This window comes from Achroia grisella, unplaced genomic scaffold (genome assembly GCF_030625045.1).
Source record: "Achroia grisella isolate CSIRO2021 unplaced genomic scaffold, CSIRO_AGI_Agris_v1 utg841, whole genome shotgun sequence".
NCBI lineage: Eukaryota > Metazoa > Arthropoda > Insecta > Lepidoptera > Pyralidae > Achroia > Achroia grisella.
The window spans coordinates 2,389,523-2,414,877 of NW_026713039.1; the positions used below are offsets into that span (position 1 = coordinate 2,389,523).

At 34.6% G+C, this 25,355-nt stretch overlaps 1 protein-coding gene across 1 annotated transcript in view; it reads left to right on the forward strand.

The window, feature by feature from the left end:
- The window catches only part of LOC131852181 (transcription factor CP2), a 53,068-nt gene that overhangs the window by 20,118 nt on the left and 7,595 nt on the right, over window positions 1-25,355 (forward strand). The window contains exons 3-13 of the mRNA XM_059202821.1: window positions 1,909-2,020; window positions 3,202-3,325; window positions 6,652-6,745; window positions 7,562-7,654; window positions 8,102-8,201; window positions 9,617-9,761; window positions 11,568-11,669; window positions 12,667-12,774; window positions 13,634-13,768; window positions 14,254-14,373; window positions 15,496-15,566. Coding sequence (XP_059058804.1) covers window positions 1,909-2,020; window positions 3,202-3,325; window positions 6,652-6,745; window positions 7,562-7,654; window positions 8,102-8,201; window positions 9,617-9,761; window positions 11,568-11,669; window positions 12,667-12,774; window positions 13,634-13,768; window positions 14,254-14,373; window positions 15,496-15,566 — 1,204 coding nt within the window. The remainder of the gene's footprint in view (window positions 1-1,908; window positions 2,021-3,201; window positions 3,326-6,651; window positions 6,746-7,561; window positions 7,655-8,101; window positions 8,202-9,616; window positions 9,762-11,567; window positions 11,670-12,666; window positions 12,775-13,633; window positions 13,769-14,253; window positions 14,374-15,495; window positions 15,567-25,355) is intronic.

The following is a 25,355-nucleotide window of genomic DNA, read 5'->3' on the forward strand; positions in this document are numbered from 1 at the left end:
CAGGTTTTCTTGTGATGAGACAGCTTTCCGAACGAGCGGTAGATTAAAAAATGTAATGACTATTCAAAAGTGCTTCAATGTAAGTTTATTTGAATAAATGATTTTCTATTCTATTCTTTCTATTCTAATAAAGCCAGTTTTTAATAATACTTAAAGACCTAAAACCGACTTCGCCGAGATAACTCAAACACAGGCACAGTTCCAGTAGATACGGGAATTATCTGAAACAAACAAGTTAGGGCCATCGAAGTTCACGCGACTTCATTATTATTGTTACACTAATGCCGCCGTTGTTATCAGCACGAGTTTTTACTACGGATTTAGTTTTACTATCAGTCTTAAGCGTATTATATTTAAATGTCACTTTTGTGTGTCACTATTAATAGGATAAACTAGAAATAATAACTCAACCATTGATGTCGAAAGACCAATTCTTATTAATTTTGGACCTAAATGAAATACACTTGATATTTTACAGTTACGAAAATTAAACTGTAACGCAGTAAATTAGGATAATGTAGTTTATAATTGTTCTAATAACGGGAATTATCTGAAACCTGAAATTTGTAATTAATTGAAGTTAGGGCCATCGAAGTTCACGTGACTTCATTATTATTGTTACTATAATTCCGATGTTATCGATATCAGCACGAGTTATTACTACGAATTTAGATTTACTATCAGTCTTAAGTATACTATATATAGATGTCACTTTTGTGTGTTGAATTGCCAACCCAATTTTTATTTATTTTAGACCTTAATGAAAGACATTTGATCAAGACATCAGAGGAAGTATGAAAGTGGCACCGATGTTAGAGAGGTTAAAAAGTAATCGTCTATCGTGGTATGGGCATGTAATGCGTAGGAATGAAGATCATATCCTAAGGATGGTGTTACATATGAATGTGGATGGTTATAAGGGTAGAGGAACACCGAAAAAGAGATGGATGGACTGTGTGAAAAATGATATGGTGAGAAAGGGAGTAAATAACGGAATGACTGCGAACAGAGATGAATGGAAGAGAAAAACATATTACGCCAACCACAAATAAATGGGATAAGGAAGAAGCAGATGATGATGAATGAAAGACATTTGTGTCTTTCATTCATCATCATCTGCTTCAGTGAATTAGAATATTATAGTTTCAAATTTTTCTAATAACGGGAATTATCTGAAACCTGAAGTCTGTAATTAACTGAATTTAGGGCCATCCATGTTCACGCGACTTCATTATTATTGTTACACTAACACCACCGTTGTTATCAGCAAGAGTTTTTACTACGGATTTAGTTTTACTATCAGTATTAAGCATATTATATATGTCAGTTTTGTTTATCCCTATGAAATGAAGAATTCTAACTCACCCATTGTACCCATTTTGATTAATTTTGAAATTTAATGAAGGATGTATGATATTTTACAGAATATTATAGTCTCTAATTGTTCTAATAAAGGGAATTATCTGAAATTAACTGAAAATGGGGCGGGGCCAACGGGAAATTTCGATGATCCTACTATCGAAATTCACGCTACTTCATTATTATTCCGTCGTTGTTGTTATCAGCGAGTTTTTACTATGGATTTAATCTTAAGCATATTATATTTAAATGTCACTTTTCGTGAATCAGTTCAACGACAACCGACTTAACTATACCATAATCTAGTGTAAAATGATAATGAGATATAAAATCAGGTCCATTAGTCCATCGTGACATATTCACCACAAATTATACGGGACGGTTTCTAGTGGGAACCACGTGAAGATCGATCTGACAGGGCATAGTTGTACCAGTGAGTTTGCTAATCACCTTTGCTAACTACCTTTCTTCCCAACATCGATATTAAGAAATAGTGTGAATTAAAAGAATTTATGTCCATTTCTGACAGTTACCATCTCTTTCCAACAGCGGCGCTTGGCGACATGGGCGGCAGCGGTACCAGCTCGTCGTCCTCCCACATGTCCCCTGGGTGGCAGGTCAACGACCTCGACCTGGACCTTACCGGGGAACTGAACATGAAGTTAGTATCATTCTTCACAATATATTTTATGGCCTCGGTAGTCTAGCAGTTTACCTCACCGCCTTACTTCCGATTGTCGCGGGTTCGATTCCTCGTACGAAGATTTATATTCATGAGTATGATTGTTTGTATCGATTTGGGTGTTTTCTATGTATATTAAAAAAATCTATGTATTTATATCAGTTGTCTAGTACCCATAACACAGCCTATGCTTAGCGTGGGACTAGATGGCGCTGTGTGAATTGTCCTGAGATATTATTATTATTGTATAACAACTGACAAGTAAACAAGCTTACGGCCCAACTTATGAAGTTACTTTTTTTTAATTGGGAGAAATCTTCATAGAATCGACCACCCGCCCGGGGTAGAGACTGTGTGAGGTTCTTATTGAACATAGATTTTGTCATAAAGCATGATTATCGCAATGTTGTCTTCTCAATAATGAATGAATGAATGAATGAAACTCTTTACTGTTCCTATCACAGAAAATACAATTATGTATAAAATGATAAACATGAATACATTAGAGGAAGTATGAAAGTGGCATCGGTGTTAGAGAGGTTGAAGAGTAATCGTCTATCATGGTATGGACATGTAATGCGTAGGAACGAGGATAATATTTTAAGAAAGGTGTTACATATGAATGTCGATGGTTATAAGGGCAGAGGAAGGCCGAAAAAGAGATGGATGGACTGTGTGAAAGATGATATGGTAAGAAAGGAAGTAAATAACGCGATGACTGCGAACAGGGATGAATGGAAGCGAAAAACATATTACGCCGACCAACAAATAAATGGGATAAAGAAGAAGCAGATGATGATGATAAACATGACAAAGAGGTAACAATGGGCGGTCTTATCGCTATAATGTGTTAGGGGGAGAAAAAGAGGATGAAATTTTGTACATACGAAGTCCCAAGTATATAGCATCTTCATCTCAATAATGTATCAAAGGGGTTGAAATAACTGAAACTGAACCCAACTGAAAATCAGAGCTGCAAACTATTTTTCCAGCATAATGCTGAGTCGTTGCCCACGTTAACTTTGTTTTTTAATGTGTAAATTGTTCCTTGTATTTCTTATGTTATTTCTGTGTAAAACGAGTTAAAAATTATATTCTATTCTATTCTTAATAGGATTCAGTTCCGGGTAACAGCTAATCTTTATATAAATGGTTCACAGCGACGCACTCCTGTCCTCCTTACCGTCTCTCGCGGTGTTCAAGCAGGAGGCCCCGTCGCCCACTGGTGCTGTACTGTCTCCGCCGAGACGCGTGTGGCCACCGCGAAGACCTGATGATAGACAGGTCTGTTTCCTATCCATTTATAACTAAGCGGCCATCCGCAAATTATGCCAAACGGTAAGGCCTGTCGTCGGGGACAGTGCAATTTTTTTTTTAATAATCATTACATAGTATAAGTCGCTGTCGGTGTCTGTCCGTCCCTATGTATGGTTAAATCTTTAAAACTACGCAACGGATTTTGATGTAGTTTTTTTAATAGATAGAGTGATTCAAGAGGAAGGTTTATATGTATAATACATGTCCACCCGGGCGAAGCCGGGGCGAGTAGCTAGTATTTAATAAAGATAAGTACATTTATTTTTACACATTGTTTCGCCAAACTACAGAACAGTTTATTGGCAAGATATCGCTCAGTTTTCTTAATACTCACATACATACATACACATAAATACATGTTTTTACAGAAATTTACCAATAATCTATGTACAGTTTATTTTTTAAACTTTATCTAAAAGTGCTGTTTTTAATTTCGACTTCAATACGGTCTATTGTTCGTTGTTCTTTCCCCGTAATAATTGATAGCACTCGGTTTAACAAATTTATTCTGCGAGTTATTTCTCGTATTATAGATATTTTTTTAATACAATTGAATAAACACAAGACAAACTTGGGCCTGTGGTCAATAAAAATTTGCAGATTTTGCCAACCTGAAAAGTTACTTAGTATACTCTTTTCGACTAACTCTTTATATATGGAAACAGTAGAAGGCAGTAATCGATTCAAGACTGATATACTATAGGATTTATTGAAATTTCTCAATTTGTTCTCAATTTGATGTGACAAGATTAATGAATGGCCCCTAATGTAATATTTCGTAATAAATTTAGCTTTGCGGTTTAGCTCTCTGCCCAGACAGATCTGGTAGGAGGCTGCTGTTGCAGCTTTTAGATACACGTTCTAGAATGGAACTTACTAGATTATTCTAGACAGAAAAGAAGTTTTAGAAAATTGTAGAGATTCATTCATTTCTAATTAATAATCGTATGTGAGTATACGAGTATCTTACAGGCGCAACGAAAATGAACTGCATTAGACCAAAAAAATAATAGAAATAATATAAATAGAAATAGAAATAAATATATCCAAATAAACTTAATAAAGGCACTTTTGAATAGTCATTTTTTTTTAACTACCACTCATTCGGATTGCAGACTCATCACAAGAAGAATTCGAAAGAAACTTGTATTGCTCTTTTAAATGAATGTTGTTTTAAGTAGATTTTCATTAACAAGGAATTGGAATTACAAATTGGGAAGACAACTTAAGACCTTAACTTTAAAGTTGATTTTTAAAAGTATTTTTACAGTTAATACAGTTTATTATTAAATTAACATATACATCAAATGTTTCTTTTTTAATAATATAGTATGATAAAACGTCATGTTATTTTTAGGTATTCGGGGAAAAGATAGACCGTTTCAACCTATAGATAATGTCTACTTAGAAAATGATTATTATTATTATAGAATAATAAAATAATCATTAATTTATGAAAATATCAGTTGGCTGTTATAACTACTGTCTGACCCCAGACTTGATAACTGGATTCAACTGCATTCAAAATTGAACTATAATCTGTTTAGTTTAAGAAGTATGTTTAAATGGTGGCATAATTAAAACGCAATATGATTTTTATAATTAGGTATTTTGTATGATTTTGAATATCTGATATGTCTAAATAAATAAATATTGACTCCGTGACAACATACCAACGTCCCACTGTTGGGATTGGGAGGTACAGAGATTTAACCTACTATCCATTTGATAGCATCGAGGTACGGCTACCTTTTACCATCGCACTTTTGTTGCTCTTTCACGTAAAAAATACTGAACGGATTTTGATTGAACTGTACAGTAATATAGCTTATAGATCAGGATAACACATAGGATATAATTAAAAAAGACATTATGTAAATTGATCGAAATATAATGATGAATGCAATACTCTATGTGAGTATTTAGAACTCTTGCACTACCATTATCCCATCCGATCGACCCCCCATCCAATTCAAACGGGTATCCCCATCCAATTCAAATAACGACGGCCTGAGCCGAGGTTCGAACTCCTAGTGGTGCCCTCAGACTAAAGTCATATCCGTCAGGCGGGAGCTGGCCTTCAGCCGCTCCATAAGTCCTTCCGCGGGTTTGGAGTGCCATCTGCACTCGCCCCCTAACGTCCGGTGAAGCTGTAAAGGTGCTGCGGCCAACAGCATTAGAATAGTCCGAAAAAAGAAAAAAAAAACTACCATTATCCGATAAATACGTCCACTACCACATCGTAAGGTTGTCTGGAAGAGATCTCTTTCAGAGATATGCTCCTTTGCTCACATTTTTATTTATAATATATTCTTTCTTACTATATATGTATATAAGTTGACGACCTCGGTTGTCTAGCGGTCTAGACACTGCCTTATGTCCGATGGTCGCGGGTTCGATTCCTCGCACGGCACAAACATTTGTATTCATGAGTATGATTGTTTGTATCGGTCTGGGTGTTTTCTATGTATAATATGTATGGATTTACGAAAAAAAATATCTATGTATTTGTATCAGTTGTAACACAAGCTTTAGCTAGCTTAACTTGGGCCTAGATGGCGCTGTGTGAATTGTCCTGAGATTATTATTATTATAAGTGCAATAAAGAATATTAAAATGTCGTATAAGAGTAATGCAGACGAAATAACGCGGGTCATCTAGTCCTTAATAATTTCTTGCTTCATATTTCTTGTTACTTGTTATTATCGTCTGACTGAAGAATAGAATAGAATAGAAATCCTTTATTCAAATAAACTTAATTTAAGCACTTTTCAAATAGTCATAATTTTTTTATCTACCGCTCATCCGGAAAGCTGTCTCATCACAAGAAGAATGAGCAAGAAACTTGTGTGTTGCTCTTTTAAATACTTACATTATATCAAAAGTGCGTAGCGGTTTCTATGTTGATTGTCGCATGCCAAATCCAATGCCAATTGTTGTTAATTAAATATAAGTAAATCAATATTTATTTAAAAGAACAACACACAACTTTCTTGCTAGTTCTTCTTGTGATGAGACAGCTTTTCGAACGAGTGGTAGATAAAAACAAATTGTTATGACTGTTCAAAAGTGCTTAAATTAAGTTTATTTGAATAAATTATTTTCTATTCTATTCTATTCTTGTGATGAATCTGCATTCCAAAAAACTTGACTATTCAAAAGTGCTTATATTAAGTTTATTTGAATAAAGATTATTTCTATATCAAAATAGAAGTATTCCTATATAATGTAATTGAGGTCGGCTCTACACTGCCTAATCATGAAATTGTATTTGAAATGTTAATCCTCAACAGATCACCAGCATGGTGGTGGACGGCGGCCGTGAAGGAATGGACGAAGGGTGCCATCAGTCACCGACTCACAACCCCAGCATGATGAGTCAGCACGGTCAGTTCTCGAGTAGAGTTTTTTTATACTACGATAGTGGCAAACAAACTATGTTTTTAATACATTATTATATTTATATATATAACTAACTGTCCCGGCAAACGTTGTTTTGCCTTAAAATAAAAAAAAAATTAGGGGTGGCCTACCCCTAACATTTAGGGGGATGAAAAATAGATGTTGGCCGATTCTCAGCCCAACTCAATACGCTCACAAAATTTCATGAGAATCGGTCAAGCCGTTTCGGAGGAGTATGGGAACGCAAACTGTGACACGAGAATTTATATATATATATAATATATGTCACGGCCTCGGTAATCTGGCGGTTTAACACGGCGGTTTTTCGCTTTACTTCCGAAGGTCGCTGGTTCGACTTCTGGTACGGTACAATCATACGTATGATTGTTTATATCCGTCTGGGTGTCTTTTTGTGTATGTACTATGTATATATGTATATACAAAAAAGTATATGTCTAAGTGTTTATTACACATTGAAGACTGAATTGAAAAATCTTATTTCTCACATAGGGACCGGCATGTTTTTTATTGTTTATTACGTATATTATTTTTTAAATATGTTTTTAGTGTACAATAATTTGAGGTAGACATTATTTAACCCCTAGATTTATTTCAATTAAAATACCCACGTGTGATCACCCGGTCCCAACGTGTAAAACTTTCGTTGTGGAGTGATCCACCGGTGGGCATGCGGTTTTTAACGTGTTAATATATCATTTATCAAATACAAGCTCTGCTTATTACTAGATGTCGCTGTGTCAATTGTCCAGGGTTTTTATTATTGTTTATTTATCGTAACAGGCAGTCCAGAGAGTATGCAGTGTCAGCCCACGATGCAATCGGGCGCGTTGATGCCCATGAACGGGTATCATTCCCCCACGCAAGAGAATAAAAGTAAGTTTTTTGACTGACTACTAACAAAAAAGTTCTATATTATATATTTTGTATATTTTTAAAGACTAAAGCTTAATGACGACCTCGATGGTCTAACGGATTAGCACGCCGCTTTACTTCTGGTCGTGGGATCGATTCATTGCACGGTGCAAAGATTTGTACTCGTATTTATGAGTGTGATTGTTTGTGGGTTGGCTGTTTTCTATGTATAATATGTATGTTTTTACGAAAAAAATATCTATGTATTTGTATCAGTTTTCTAGTACCCATAACACAAGCTTTAGAGTCTAGATAGCGCGTTGTGAATTGCCTTGAAATAATAATAAATATGTATGTATTTACGAAAACAAATATATATGTATTTGTATCAGTTATAGCTAGTGTTATGGGTACTAGACCCAAAACATAAGCCTGTGATTTGTCCTCAGATTCTTATTATTATTACAGACGCTGGTCTGCTGATGTGCTCGCCAGCGAACTCTTTAGATGGGTTCCTACACTCGCCGATACAACAACGTTCCGAGCCAAGCTTCAAGGATGATACCAGGTGATTGATCCAGGATGAACACCTGATAATAATCCCATTCATCACGAGCTAAACCAGTGTTTCCCAACCTTTTTAGTACCATACCTTAACCTTTCTAAAATTCTTATGTCCCCTATGTAACATACTAATTTATAACATTAAAAAATTCAATTGTTTACTTAAGCAAATTAAGTAATAGGTGTTAGGAAGAAATCACTAGGAAATTGATAATGAAACGAGTAAGTAAATTTTCAAAACATATAATGAAATATTGAAATTCACATTCCATGTAATTATAATAGAGTCCATTTTCGATTTGCATCCCTTAACGATCAAATGGGGGGCACAGGGGAGCACCCCTGTGAGGAGTGGGCCCGCGTTAGGAAATACTGACTAGACTGTACATCACTTATTCTGTTAAGGTCAGATTTCTTTATGTTCATATTTGATTGTTTGCATGTAAAACTTTATTGTCAATAAAACTTAGTATAAAAGTTAATACAATAATAATTATAATAATTCAGGACAATTCACACATATTTATATATGTTAGTTATGCACACACACTTTGTAACCCCTCCGATCGATCCCTGTCTAATTCAATTGGGGATCGAAGTTATGAAGGCCTGAGCTGAGGTTCGAACCTCTACCTTTGTTTAAAACACTTTATATTGTATATTATGTATATACTACATAATATACTAGCTGTGCCCGCGGTTGCTCCCGTGTGACATTTATAGCCTAAGTGTTATTCTGATGCATAGGCTATATTACTGTAAAGTTTAATCAACATCCGTTCAGTAGTTTTTTCGTGACAGACTTTCGCGTTTATAATATTATTAAGAAGACTATGAAGACACCAGGAGTCTTCTACGCTTTTGGGAGGAGCTTGGCTGGCTAGTTTAGTAGTCTGGCTCTGCACGCACAACGGCCCGAATGAGAGGCTCATTGCGGAGACTGGAGTCCAACATACAATACAATACAATATTATTAAGATAAGATATATATATTTATGTTGATGACAGTTTTTTTTTTATGGATGATAATGAAGTGCACCCGCCTGCGCTAACGGTTTACGCTGGCGGGGCACCAGTGGAAGATGATAAGATGAACATGATGTCAGGCCAGTTAGCCCATCGTAACAAATTCGCCAAGAATTTATTACGATGGCTTCCAGGGCAACCACGTGGAGGTCAACCTGAAATGGTACATTGCTAGCAATAAGATCATCAGTCCACATTACTAACAATCCCCTATCCCCCTGTTGATGACAGTTGTTTAGTCCCCATAATTTGGTCTCACTTCGGCCAATATCTACTGAATTTGGCACAAGATGTCGCTGTGTCGATTGTCCGGCCTAAATAAATTAATTTAATAAACATGCCCCTGTAACATAGACAAAGCCACACGTATAAACTAGTTGTTTATTCCTGCAGGTTCCAGTACGTGCTGGCAGCTGCTACATCCATCGCCACCAAACAGAACGAGGAAACACTGACGTATCTCAACCAGGGGCAACCCTACGAGATCAAACTGAAGAAGTTAGGAGATCTATCCCACTACAAGGGGAAGATTCTGAAGGTAAATCAACAGACTTGACGGCCTCAGTGTTCTAGCGGTTTAGCATACCGCCTTAATGGTCGTCGTGGGTTCGATTCCTCGCACGGTACTTTGAATGTGATTATTTGTATCGGTCTGGGTGTTTTCTATTTATATTTATTTATTAACATATGAATTTATGAAAAATAAATCACTGTATAAAATAATAATGCAATTAGAAATAATCAGAGAAAAAAGCAGACCTGTAAATGTTTAATCACAATGCAAATAAATTAAAAAAGCAATAGACTGGTTAGGAGTGGAAATTCCAAGTTTTTATATTATGCGTCCCTGGCTACATATAAATTTATAATTTAATCATTTTAATCACATGATTGTTATTATATTGCTCCATCAACAAGTCCAGTTAATAAATTGTTACCGAGGAATTAATTATGAAACTGTTGATGAAATAAATATATATCTATTTATTTGTAATATAATATAAAAATAACAGAAGTGTTTGAAGATTATAGTGGTATAATAGATAAGCAGTGAACAAAATATATATTTTAAATTATGACAGAATGATCATGATTAATAATTGTGATTATTATCAAATGTTTGTACCATACGAGGAATCGTACCTACGACCATCGGAAGTAAGGTCCTTTCATAATAAATGGAAATTACTAAAAATATACCCTACAAAACTATAAGCAAATCCGTCGACTTATTACCTGTATAAATATAGTAAACCGACTGGAATGAATCGAACACAAAATTTTAAGTAAAGCTTATTATAATATATTTGTGAAAATTGCGCTTAAAGTGATGAAGATTTCTGTGATTGGATACAAACGCCCAGACAAACAGATAGAAATCTATCATTCTTTTAGATTGTATTACGTTGATAAAGTCCCACAATACTCTTTTCTTCCGCTAGCTGTGCCCCACAAGGTCCATTATTGATCTACTTTGAATTTAACTGGGTACCAACTCTTTATTATAAATTATAAAAACACAAAACTTAAATAAATAAACAATAATAATTTTTCTCGTATATCTTTTATACAGACAGAGATCTGTTACATTTATTGTATACTGCGGCACACGCGGTACACGCGACTGCGTCCGCTTGGAATTTAACTTTATTTTTCTAAAATAAAGGTAGCCTAAGTTACTCCTTATTACATCAGCTACCTGCCAATAAATGTCCCGTCAAAATTGGTCCAGCCATTTCACAGATTAGCCGGAACAAACAGACAGAAATAGACAGACAGACAAACACAAAAATTGTAAAAAATGTTATTTTGGTGTATATACCGTATTTATATTCATATGAATGTAGTAAAAAACGGTTATTTCAATATTACAAACAGACACTCCAATTTTATTAATATGTATAGATGTATAGACATTATTATGGCCAACGGTACCTAAGTATTTTAATCTTGTTGCCCCTATGATCTCAACCTGAACCAGTGCTACGAGATAATACCCGAGGACTTAAGAGATCTCTCCCATTACAAGGGGAAAGTGTTGAAGGTACATCCACATTTATATATCTTTTACATTTATTATGAGTTATAGCAGCGAAGCGATAGCCTGAGTCGAGGTACGAATCCTTAGCGGTGCCCTCAGACTAAAGTCGTATCCGTCAGGCGGGAGTTAGCCTTCAGCCGCTCCGTAAGTCCTTCCATGTTTGGAGTGCCATCTGCACTCGCCCCCTGTCGTCCGGTGAAGCTGTAAAAGCCAGCTGCGGCCAACAGCATTAGAGTAGTCCGAAAAGAAATTACATATGCTATTCTAGAATAAACAACTGAGATGTTTGTTTGTTTATGGCAGAGCGTGATCAAGATATGTTTCCACGAGCGACGGCTGCAGTATATGGAGAGAGAGCAGATAGCGCAGTGGCACACCGAGCGGCCCGGGGAGAGGATCGTTGAGGTCAATCCAAATACATATGTGGGAGTGAGATAACAGACGGGTGAATGGGACGGTGAGATGGTGTGACAGACGCGAGTATGAACGGGATTCACGAAAGAGAGAGATAGAAAATGTGTGTGTGTGAAAGAGCGAGGGATAGTGTAATGGAGGAAAAAGGTCGACGACGTGTAGTTAATGCCAAGAGTTTTAATTTCAAATAAATTATAAAAGTGCTGTAAAAGGTTTTAATTACAAGATAAAACACACAATACTATCTTCTGTATATTTAGTATATATCTGTTTTTATAATTAATATTAATTAATTGCTAAATTCCATCGCCGTCCCTGATCAACTCAACTGTTGACTGGCAGAGAATGCCATCAGGCATTAAGGCCGTTATGTATATAATTTTAAGTGCAAAAGAATGAATAAAATCGTAGAATCGATATATATATATATATATATATAAGCTCAGTATATGATAATAATATCCTATTCACATAATTAAATGTTAGACATAAACACCTACATAAGTAGAAATTAATTGGCTTTAAAAAAAAAGTAATACTGTCGAGTTTCTTGCTAGTTCGTCTCTATTGAATCTGTATACTGAACTTAACTTAAACAGTAGGGAAAAAATATTAATACAAAAAATATGACGTAAGCGGTTAAAATGTCCCACATGAATAAATGTTTTTTGACATGATCGATTTGAAAAAAAAATACTACCCCTGGACAATTCACACAGCGCCATCTAGTCCTAATCTAAGTAGAACTTGTGTTATGGGTACTAGACAATTGATATAAATATATAGACACATTTTATGGAAATGCATACATAATATACATAGATATAGAAATAATCCTCATTAGAATAAACTTAATTAAGATTCTACCACTCATTCGGAACGCAGACTCATCACAAGAAGAATGAGCAAGAAACTTGTGTGTTGCTCTTTTAAATAAATATTACACAGAAATCACGCAGACCGATACAAATGATCATAATGTATGCAGGTGGATGTGCCGTTGTCATACGGTGTGATTCGCGTGGAGCAGCCTTCTTGTCTCAACGCACTCCACGTCTACTGGGACCCCACCAAGGACGTCGGCGTTTACATAAAGGTATTATTGTAATAAGTACACCCATAAACCCCCCTCAGATCGAACCCCCGTCAAATTCAAATGGGGATCGAAATTACAACAGCCTTAGCCGAGGTTGGAACCCCTATCGGTGCTCTCAGACTAAAGTCGTATCCGTCAGGCGGGAGTTGCACCCATAAATCCCCCTCAGATCGATCCCCCATCAAATTCAAATGGGGATCGAAATTACAAAAGCCTTAGCCGAGGTTGGAATACCTTACGGTGCTCTCAGACTAAAGTCGTATCCGACAGGCGGGAGTTGGCCTTCAGCCGCTCCATAAGTGCTTCCTTTGGCTTGGAGGTCCATCTGCACTCGCCCCCCACCATCCGGTGACAGCTGTAATGACCTACGGCTGCGGCTAACAGCATTAGTTTTAGTGCTACGCAATTTTTTCAAAAGTGTATGTGTAAAAATTTTGTGCAACGCCATCTAATAAGCAATAGACAATTTAAAATGACGTCATCCCTCTCCCCCACCTGTCTCCGCTAGCCACATTTTACTAGTTTAAATTTCGTGTTTAGATACTAAAATCTAGGATTCTGGTAGTGGTCTTAGATTTGATGATTTTTTACACAAAGTCTGTAATTGCTCTCAACCCTTTGCTGTAAAAGGTCGTAATTTATCGATCAGTGTTAGTATCACAGTCGGTTATTTCAGCCGCCAAGCAGCTTGTAAGCTGTGTCGGTTTTATAGTTAAGATAAGGCAGTGAAATTATAGGGTCATGATATCTTATTGCCATATAAGAAATTAGACTTGAAACGGTTCGGATATTCGTATCCTGTGTTGGCAACACTGGTCATATTGTTTGCCATTGTAATTTCATAAATAAATGTGTGCAGGTGAACTGTATCTCCACTGAGTTCACTGCCAAGAAGCATGGCGGTGAGAAGGGAGTGCCGTTCCGCATCCAGGTGGAGACGTACTTCGGAGCTGACGAGCTCAGTCGCCTCCACGCCGCCGCCTGTCAAATTAAGGTACTAAGTGATATGTCGGATCATTAAGAATGTAAATCCGCGGATACGGATCCCAATACGGATATTTGATGTCCAGATCCGCGGATTTTTATTTTCTTATTCAATCAGTATCGGCGCGGGAACTCATTCAATCAGTATATTATTATCAATATTTAAACAAGTCGAAAAGATTGTTGACAGAAAAATGTGCATGGCAATAGTTGTTCATGCACGGGATTTTCAATTAATATTAGACGTAGACCATAGTCAGATGTCCTCCATTTTGCAATAATAATTAATTATTAAAAGGTACTAAAGCACTTTTTCTACGTATATTGTGTTTGTATTTACAAAATAAAGTATTTGAGTATTTCTATCAATTGTACCCAAAACACAAGCTCTGCTTAGCTTGGAACAAGCTAGCTCTGTATGAATTCTTCAGGATTATTTTGTTATTATTGTGCTACGTTGTTAAACTTGCTTAATTAAATATTTATTGTTACCAGGTGTTCAAACTGAAAGGTGCGGACAGAAAACATAAGCAAGACAGAGAGAAAGTGATGCGGCGGCCTCGCTCCGACCTGGAGAAGTACCAGCCGGGCTGCGAGGCGACTGTACTCACCACCGTATGTGACATACATACATACACATCCAGTTTATGTAATATCGGTCATATGGGGAGGAGAGGATAGTTAATGGTCCCATTACTAACAATATGTCATTTCGGAATCCCCCGGACACGATCGTTTCTTTTATGTGTAATGTAATGTTGTTTAATGTGTAATGTAATGTTGTTTAATGTGTAATGTCACATTACACATTAAACAAAATCCCTTAAGTTTTACAATGGTGCACCCGCCTGCGCCGCTTTAAGCTAGCGGGGTACCAGAGAAGAATGATAGCATGAGCATGGGGTCAGTTCAGTTAGTTCATCGAGACTAATTCACTAGCATTTAATCACGATGTTTGATGAATGAACCGCGTGGATGTCAACCTGACATGGTATATTGCTACCAATAAGATCATTAATCCACATTAGTAACGATGTAAAGAATACGAGCTGAGTTTCTTGTCTCTTCTCATCTCGAAATCATTCCGAACTGACGGTAGATTTGACATATCATAAGAGTCTGTAGACCTACATGAATAAAGATATGATTTAATGGACCTGAGTTCCTTCCTCGCAAGTATAGGGTTGCCGATTCTGTGTAATAAATAATATTTGTGGTTTGGTTTGCGTATTGATAACATAAGAAGTGGGAGTAATGAAAGATTTAATATAAAATTACGAAGTATGTAATATTGATAATATATAGAAAAAAAGAACAAATAAAAATTACAGATTACTGTTAGACTATACAAGGTTATTAGACTAAATTAATGACAATACCTTTTATACCTTTCTATGTCATCATCTGCTTCTTCCTTATCCCATTTATTTGGGGTCGGCGTAATATGTTTTTCGTTTCCATTCATCCCTGTTCGCAGTCATATTGTTATTTACTTCCTTTCTTACCATATCATCTTTCACACAGTCCATCCATCTCTTTTTCGGCCTTCCTCTGCCCTTATAACCATTTTTATTCCTTTCTATGTATATTGTGTATATATTTACAAAAAAATGTATCAAAGTATACCTACCAGTGGTCTAATACTCATAACACAAGCTCTACTTATCTCGTGACTAGATAATACTGTGTTAATTATACCGGTTAATATTTTTATGGGTGATATTTTCTTGTCAACAGTTATCCCACGACGCTTTGATGCCGCCTCCGTCTTTAGTCACCACCTCACCGCCATATTCTCCTGAGATGTGGTAAGTCAATGTCAGGATATGCAGAGATAATTTGACTTTGGGTAAAGCCACACAGTGAGACAAAGGTACCCACGCAGGATACCTCTGTCTCACCCATTTCAATCAGCCGCTGTACACCAGTGAGATATAGTAGTGAAATTCCAAGGTACAGAGGCATGACATATAATACTAATAGTAGACTTTAATAAACAATCTTTCTTAAACAATATTTATAGTAAAATTATTTAATTATTTAACACCAGTATGTGAAAGTCATCTTGCTGTCCAGTATAGGCCTTCCCTACAGTTCGCCATCAAATGCGATTCTGCGCCTGTCTTTTCATATATACTTTTTTATAATATTTATGTTATTTTTTTAATATCATCTTGCCACCTACTATAGTGTCTCCCCGTTTGTTTGCTTTCCTTCTTTTATATTGTCTCGGGCACCAGTCTGTATCATCCTTAGACCATTTATCCTTCTTGCTCCTAATTATATGTCCTACCCACCTCCATTTTAGTTTCTTAGTACAGTAACATCTCAATGTATCTAGTTTTCTTCCTTATTGAATCTAGTTTAATTTTGTTGTTAAGTGTGCTTCGTTCCGTGCTGTGTTGGCAAGTTTCTAATACAGTGGACCCGCGGTAATCCGGCCTCTGTCTAATCCGGCCCCCCTTGTAATCCGTCATTGTCTATTATTTGTTATTGAATATTACTTTGACAATATACTTCAGAGTGCATATACATACATACATATATAACATAGAATCTTATCACTGGATCTGTAATTTGTCGGATTACAAGATACTCTTTTGTAAAAATTCCGGACTATAAGCAGAGGACCCTTAAGCAGCACTCTATAATCCGACAAATACGATGGTCCGACACTGCCCTGCAAAACGTTTGTCGGATTACAAGGTACTCTTTTGTAAAAAAAATCGGACTATAAGGGGTCTTAGGCAGTACTCTATAATCCGACAAATTCGATAGTCCGACACTGCCCTGCAAAATGATTGTCGGACTACCGGGGGTCCACTGTATATGTATGTTATTATTAGTTAAGCTCCAAGTTGATATCGTTACACAAGTTAGTCCTTAATACCAGAGAATCCACACACCAGAGGTATAAAGTCGTCTACATGTGTACCTCAGCCTCACCTATTTCAGCCGCCAAGCAGCTTGCTTTGTGAGCTGTTTCGGTGCTAGGGTACAAATTAGGCAGTGAAATTACAGGATAACAGGCGTGACATCTAAATAATCTGGAATGTCCACGCATGTTACAACAATCACAGTACAACTTGAAGTCCGTGGTACTTTTTTTTATAGTCCGTGGTGCTATTCATGTATAAGAGGCAGTTGCTGTTTACCCTTAAGGGTGAGCTTGTTTGTTGGAACATAGTAAAATAAATGCGGTTTATGTTAATTGTAGTTGTATTTTATTAATGCAAGGAAAATTGTAACAATGATGCTTGTAACATTTTTTTTAATTACGATCACTTTGGTATACCAATTTAAGATGTTCTTTATATATAGCGTTGCCAAGTCTTTATAATAAATAATATGTATTTATTTTTATACGAATCAAAAAGCTAAAGTTGCCGCACGAATTCATAAGAGGTAAATAAATACGCCACGATTTGTAGTGAGTTAGACTAGTAGATCCATTATATTATACACGGAAACTTTCACAGGAGTTACCCATGATAAACCGTTCACTACTTTTTGAGATTGTCGCAAATATTCATACAGGCTCATGTTGTGCCTGCTGCTTAGCGTACCCTTTTCTGACTTTCCCTAGATATATATTTTTTTTTTAATACTAAATTTATACGTCTAACCGCAATCTTACCCTATGTTAAGTGATAATGCGGTCTAAGCTGTTACACGCAAGCTCAAACAGTGCCTATTCACTCTTGACTTGAAAGACCCAATGTTGTAAGAAATATAGCACTGATACTGGAGGAAAGTTCTATTCCTTAACTGCTTGCATAAGGAAAGAGGATGCAAATCGGTTGGTAGGAGCAGCAGGGATGTCAACTGCATGGTGTATATATTAGTATTCAAGGGATGAATGAAATGTTTTCTTTAAAAGAAAAATAGTCTACGGTTGGTTACCTACCATTTGAAGGGTGGATTTTTAGTAATGGGGAGGCCCCATGGCTAACAACTGAAGATAAGACTAGATATAGTTGTAATTAATGTTTGTTGGGCATTTATTTATTTATTATATATATATATATTTACTTTAAAAGACTTGTATCCAAAGCCGTAAAGCATAATAAATAAAAAAAGGGAAGCCATAAAAATCGATTATCGATGGAAAATTTAAAGACAATTGAATGAATAATTATGAATATAAAAAAATTTTGAATTGTCACAATTTTTTTTTTTCTATAAAAGCAATAAATCAACAAATAGTACGGAGAAATGTAATCCTTTTTATCGATGTCGATAATCAAACATATATAAAAATAATAATCTTTTCACTGTACTATTTCATGATTTATTGATTTCATCTTTATTACGTGGTAGATTTATGACGATCGCCGTTCATCATTTTATATATCGTCAATACGAGTTTATAGTTTTTAGCCCCGCTCGTAGCTTCATAAAGCGATAATTATTGATAAGTATTTGAATTGAATAATATTTTTATCAGAAAGCCGTTTCAGATAGCAAGAACAAACAGACATGAAATTGTTTTTTTTATTTGAAATTACACAGTCAGTTTAAGGTATAATATTAAATTACCTTCTAATCTTACTTCTCACTAATAACGGAAGTTTGTGAGTGTGGATGGTTGCATGGATGGATGTTTGTTACTCTTTCACGCAAGAACTACTGTTTTAAATTTCACAATAATATAGCTTATACATCAGAATAACACATAGGCTATAAATTTCGCGTGGGTGAAACCGCGGGCACAGCTAGTTAGTAATAATAATAATACCTCGTATTAAGATATTTGAAATTACGAATTGTGACAGTCATTCATAATTTATTACAATAAATGTCACGAGGCCTGAAGTTGGTGTCACATACTGAAATTAATGCTATAAATTGCCACAATTGACCGCCGGGTCCCGATGAATACATTCATGAGCGATTTCTAACGTTGTTTTCGTATATAGTGTTCTTGCGTAATATATGTAACAGTACGCAATTGTCTGACTTCTTTTTATTATATTTTTGTTAAAGGGTTTTACTTGGATTTTATAGGCTACTATCTGACCCACACAATTTCTACATCCACATCAGACATGATTTTTGTTCATTACATTTGCCTAACTTAGATAATACCATTTTAAATTGTATTCTGATTATTTTTACGTATAAAACTATATTATTGTAAAATTTCATAAAAATTCATCCATCCATACTCACAAACTTCCGTGTTTATAATATTAGGTGCTTAAACCTGTAGCACTGCGACTTGTAGAGATCTACTGTTCTCGCCCTTTTTACAGTTCGGTACCTAAGCTTCAAGAATTGAAGGATTATATTTTAGAATTCTTCGGAATTATTATTTTTATCAACTACAATTAGAAAGGGGATGAAAGTTTGTAAAAATGAAGCTAATGTAACAGCTAGTTTTAAAATAATTGGATGTTACTGTAATAGAAAAATATTTTTTTATTTGTATTAATCAAGTCCTACTCTTCTTACATTAATTATTATTTTCTAATCTTTTTGATTTGTTAATTTACTAGCTAAGCATATTCCACCAACCAAACAAACAAATTCATCAGCTACAAAAATTTGTATAGAAGTACAAAAGTTTATATCAAACCCGCTACCGTCGGTTGTAAGACGATGTTCTAAACCTCTACACCACAGGGCCTAAAGAAATGTTTATGATGATGACTAAGATAGACACCAATAAATCCGGTTATAACCACTTCATGACCTCAAGACCAACATCACTGTTCTCACACAATGCACAATTGCAATTGCTCATGGAATTTATTACTGTCATTATGAACGGTAATAGTTAGGATACGGACATATTAAACAACTAGAATTTTATGGGATTTGTATTAATTTTAATATTTACTGAGGTAGACGCATGAGTGGTACCGCTATTGATAACGTAATGTTGAATGCGCTGTTCATGTATAAAGGCTACAGTTACCACTTACCAGCGGTCAGCTTGCTTAGCATTGCAGTTAAAAAAAATGTTTTTATTAGTTACACAAAATCTTAGAAGTAGAAATATAGAACATCATTTATTAAAATTTGTTTGATTCTTACTTGCTTGTTGCTCACAAGCAAGTAACAATCTTGTTACCTAATAAGTGGTAGAAAATGACTATTCAAAATTGCTTATAAATTAAATAAAATACAAAAATTGTATTTTTATCTTTTAATCAATTGTGCTACTAACATTTAACCGTACCTTCGTCTGCATTATTAGCTTTAAAGTTATAGACAACTTTCTAGAAAACACCATCAATCCTTACATTAAATGATACCAATATAATGTATATATATAATAATATCGATCAGTTTACACGTCTAAAAGTATAGAACCAACAGATTGGGTGATTTTCGTATTTACAACATTGCTATGCGTATACAAAATATGTGTACCCATTTCATGAGCGAAATTCATGACCATACAGCTCGTAATAATTATAAATAACCATTATGTCTAGGCATTGCGTCGTCCTCTCAAAATGGAAAATTCCGACATCTAAAGTTTCCTGCGCAAAAATTGATTTAAGCCATTATTCTTCATTTTATTTCAGAATTGTTGGTGACATGAAGTAATTAGGTGTTGTTTGAATGTGAGATACTTGATGTGAAATTATTAATGTTTTCGATGATGCCTAAATTATTTGACTTATGGGTCAAAACTGTTTTATGCTTGATTGATATTATTACACGAATATGCTAATGTTGATCATAACAGTTTATTTGGACTGACAAATACCAAGTTCGGTGTAGAAACCGTTCGGAACTGAACCCTATCGGTACTAACATTAATCCATACTACGTACTATACAATAATATTGTAAATGCCAAAAGTTTGTCTATCCATTTGTTACCTTTTCACAACTAATCGAAAACGGTTGAATGTATCTTTATAAAATTTTATATGAAGATGTGCTGAAATATCAGGTATCTGTTCTCTGCAAAAAATCTTAAATAGACCATGAAAGTGCAATCGGATATGTCTAGAAAAGTACATGTGTGAGTTTTGTACTATATAATTATCTATGATAGGATATTAATTAGCACATGTAAAGCAATAAAAATAAAAGATTTAATTATTTCTATAGAATTCAGTCAATGAAGTGCCCTTAAGTCTCTTTATTTTTAGACGTAATAAAATATCTATAAATTACAATTACAATAGTACAATTGACATTAGCCCATCACTATTTTTATTTGCAATTAGTGATGGACTAAAGTCGATTGTTCTATTTAGGACCTCGTTGTAACAATTCGAAAATAACCGTTGATTATCGATAACAGTGCCTGCTCTTATTATTGTATACCTAAACACTCAGTGCATTCATAACATCCGATTCGACAATAGCCCTTTAACTATAATTAACTGTTGCTCAATGTGCTCAATTGTATGATTGTACCCATTTGTGGTCTTTGTTGATGCCTGCATATTCATTACTAGCGAACCACCCCGGGTTGTACAATTATTGGAGTATTCTACATGTATGTATTAAGTATTAATTCGTGAAGGAAAACTTTATATTTATTTTTGCAAAAATATCGCTGACAGAGGTGTATAAAATTTCGCACACACAGTTTATATAGAAAAGGAATGCAAAAAGCTATTTTTTTTAATTATGCATAAATATACATCAAATCAATAAAAAAAATATTACACACACTGCCGTGTATTAGAAGTATTTGTTTATTATTTTAAAATGTGATAATATAAATTATTTATGGTCGAATTTGAACTACTCGTATCTACTTATTTTACATGTCATGTAAAGAAGGAAGAAATTACACGATAAAAGGCATGACACATGACACCTCAGGATTCGAGCGTTACATTATAACGTCATGTCTGTAATGTTATTCATGTATAGGAAACGGTTGCTGTTTATTATCAGGGGGATCCCATTCGAATCATATAAAAAAAAAGAGTGAAAATAATTATTTAAAGATGATTTTTAATATGAACGTGAATGGATGTAAAGGGAAAGGACATGCAAGATGGATGGACTGTGTGAAAGATGCTCTGCAAAAGGAGAGTAAGCGTATATGACGGGTGATAGGGACCAGTGGAAGAAAGTGACATTCTGCGCCGACCTCAAATAATGAGATAAAAGCAAGGCTATGATGATATATAAATATTTTAAAACAAAATATAGCCTATGATGTACAAGAAACATTTAAATTTAGTTTTAATGTCAAATTACGTATGTCATAATTATGGAAGGACTCGAACCGTTTGTCATAAAGCTGATATACCAACATGCGGTAAAATCCTTCATGTATAATAAATATAAAAATAGCTATTAATAGAAGTTACTATTACAATACTGTGGTAAATAGATTAGGTAACTTGAATTATATCATTACATAGAATGAGTTGACCGATATTACGCCCCAATTGTATGAACAGCACTATGCTATATTTAGAATTGTATGAACGGATTAACTAGCCGGTTTGGAGCGGTTTTGTCATGGATGTGATGATATGTTGTATGCACTGTATTGGTCATATACGGGCGACTACGCAACAGAATTATGACACCATCACAAGTATGAATCCATATTTGACGGCCTAGGTGGTCTAACAGTTTAACACAGCACCTTACTTCCGATGGTCGCAGGTTCGATTCCTCGAATGGTACAAACATTTATATTCATTAGTATGATTGTTTGTATAGGTCTGGGTGTTCTTTAATGTGTGTATATAGAAAAAAAATATCTATGTACATATATTATTATTATTAATTCGTAACCTATTATTTTTATGGTTTGATATCAAAGTTTTGTTAATTAGACAATCGTTTCATAATAAATAATAGATACATAAATTATTATGATTGTTTACTGCCTTTTACCCGCAACTACGTTCTACGAAAGATAGCCTGTTTTATGTATTTTCATATTAACTTTCATTAATATATGTTTAATTATGAGTAGGGATGCTCTATATGCTATAGATCTCTCTATTATTAAAGAGGTCTCAGTACATTTCTGCCGTCGTTCACTCATCTTTGCCGTAATGAAACTTATTTATTATTCCAACGTGTACTATTCAGCTTCGCTGGTCATTAACCTCAGTTTTGCAACACCGTTATTCGCTGGTTATAAATATTGTCATAGATTTATTATTAGTTTGAGATTTTTCTTATTATTGTCTTTTTGTTATTGTGATGTATGAAACTTAATCTAACACTAGCTCCTGCCCCAACTCGGCACATGTGAATTAAAAATCTTATGATTTTTCGCCTTTTCTGCTCATTCATTTTTTAATATGAATATGTGTACATTTAATCCTTCCTCTTGAATCTCTAATCTATTGCTGTATAATAGAACCCGTTGCTTAAACGTGTACAGACGGCGTCGGCGACTTTGTTTTGTACTATGTGAAGAAATTATTATTTTTATGCTAATAGAAACTAATTCTGCTTAGTTCTAAATGATATACCAGATGTGAGTAATAAAATTAAATCACTTTCACGAAGACAAGAAAAAAATGAAATTCAGAAAATAGGTTTTGTACTTTTCGCACTAAATTTTTTTATGTTATGAACCTATCAATAACTTATCTTGGTATAAGAGTAATTCTAATGAAAATAAATTAAAAATCATTTAAATCAAATCAAAAATAATTTATTCACTTAGGACATTTTAGCCCCTTATGGACATAAACTTTCTGTATTAATATTTTTCACTACTGTCCAATTCAGTCTACAGATTCAATTGAGAGGAACTGGCAAGAAACTCAACTAATTTTGTAAGAGCCAGTTTGTTAACATCATTTATTTATTTAGGTATCTATGTCTAACATCATCAAAAATCTATACCTTTTTCAATATAGATTGTAATTAATATTATTCTGTTATAAAGTTCGTAATTTTTGGAATAGTGCCATCAAAGCCCATTAGGCACTCGGTGGTGAAAACTGGCTAAAACTGAATATTGGCATAATCACCTTAATTGGTCAGAATAGGTGTCTATTCGAATGTTATCATTACTAATAAACCTAACACGTTGAATAAAAATGAAATCATAGAGTGAAAATTATCCATACGGTGCGAAAGTATATCTGTCTGTTTTTACTTTTATTATTAACTTAATAATATAATAATAAATATATATGCGAGTTGAAACTATCAGTTAGCTTTTATCTCAAAATAAGACGTCAAACGTCACAGGTAACAGCAGTCTTTCAATTAATACAATTTTCACATGGTAGTAGTGTGTATGTATTTTTATTCCTTGAAATCTGGCGAAACAAAAATATAAAAATATCAGTATAAAGTTGAGTATTATATTTTATAAACTCTTAAATATAATTTATGTACAAATTTTCTAATTCCTTGACTCCTAATATGTGCGATGTTAGTTGATATTTGTCGGTAGTCATTAGCCTATTTATGTTCACAAAATATATATACGTACATTCGGCAATAAGTATGAGTATATATATTATTATTAGTTATAGTATGACGTTTGAGACGTCAGAAGCTTTGTTTACATACACGTATGTATATACGTACGTACATACGTAGCTCATATTGAGTGTGTCTTATAAATATAATCGATAATAGCCATATTACCGTAGGTCTGGGTAAGCCTGACTACATATACCATTATTAAAACACAACAGAGCCGGTAAGCTATTTTAAAAATTCTTATAAAGAAAACAAAATTCGCAGGAGAACATTGGGTACCCTTCTAAAATCTTTGTCAATTCAAAAGTGGGTTAGATAATACTAAAAATTACGTTAAATTTAATTTTAACACATGTCTCTCGCATTTAATAAAAACAAAACAATTGATTTTCTACATTATAAAAATATGTTTGTAATTCCTTTTAAAAATTAGACGTTTGATTAGAATATTGTAGAAACCGAATGTTAATTTGCAACGACATACCATTAAATTTGTTTATAAGGCATTTCTAACCATTATAAGCTTATAATTATTTGACTATAAATTCACATACTATAAGAATACATAGTAAATGTAAATCCCTGTCACTTAATACTTTTTATTTTTATACTCTTAAACTTAAGTTATACTAGCTGAGCTGCGTAATATCGTGTGCATCACGGTTTTCATCACAGCTCCGCTCCTATTGGCCGTAGCATTATGTTACATAACCTATAGTCTTTCTTGACAAGCGGACTATATAACGCTTAAGCTAAAATTTTTAAATTGGCACTGTATTACCGGAGATAACCCGAACACTCAAACTACTTCTTTATATGACTATACATTTATCGTTATTATCGGTATATCGAGAAACTAGTGGTGTCACATCACTAGTGTGACGTTCTGCTAGCGATGCATCGACCGACTCGAGCCGGCCACGGCCTCTGTGAACCGATTACAACCAGTTTTGATCCAATCGTGATCGCGCTCCGCCACCAACCAATCAGCGGCCATTTTGATCAGTCGCTCGCCCGTGCTTTACGAGAGCTGTGTCTCTTTTTGTGTCTATTTTCATTACATACGTTTACATATCTGAAATTTTCTCGATCGGCTGAAAACCGGTGTTATCCCGTAGTGCTTTATTTGTACCGTGCTATCGTCGCCAAATAGTGATATATAAAATCGAAACGCTTCTCAGTAGTTTCGATTCCTGCGGAAACCGT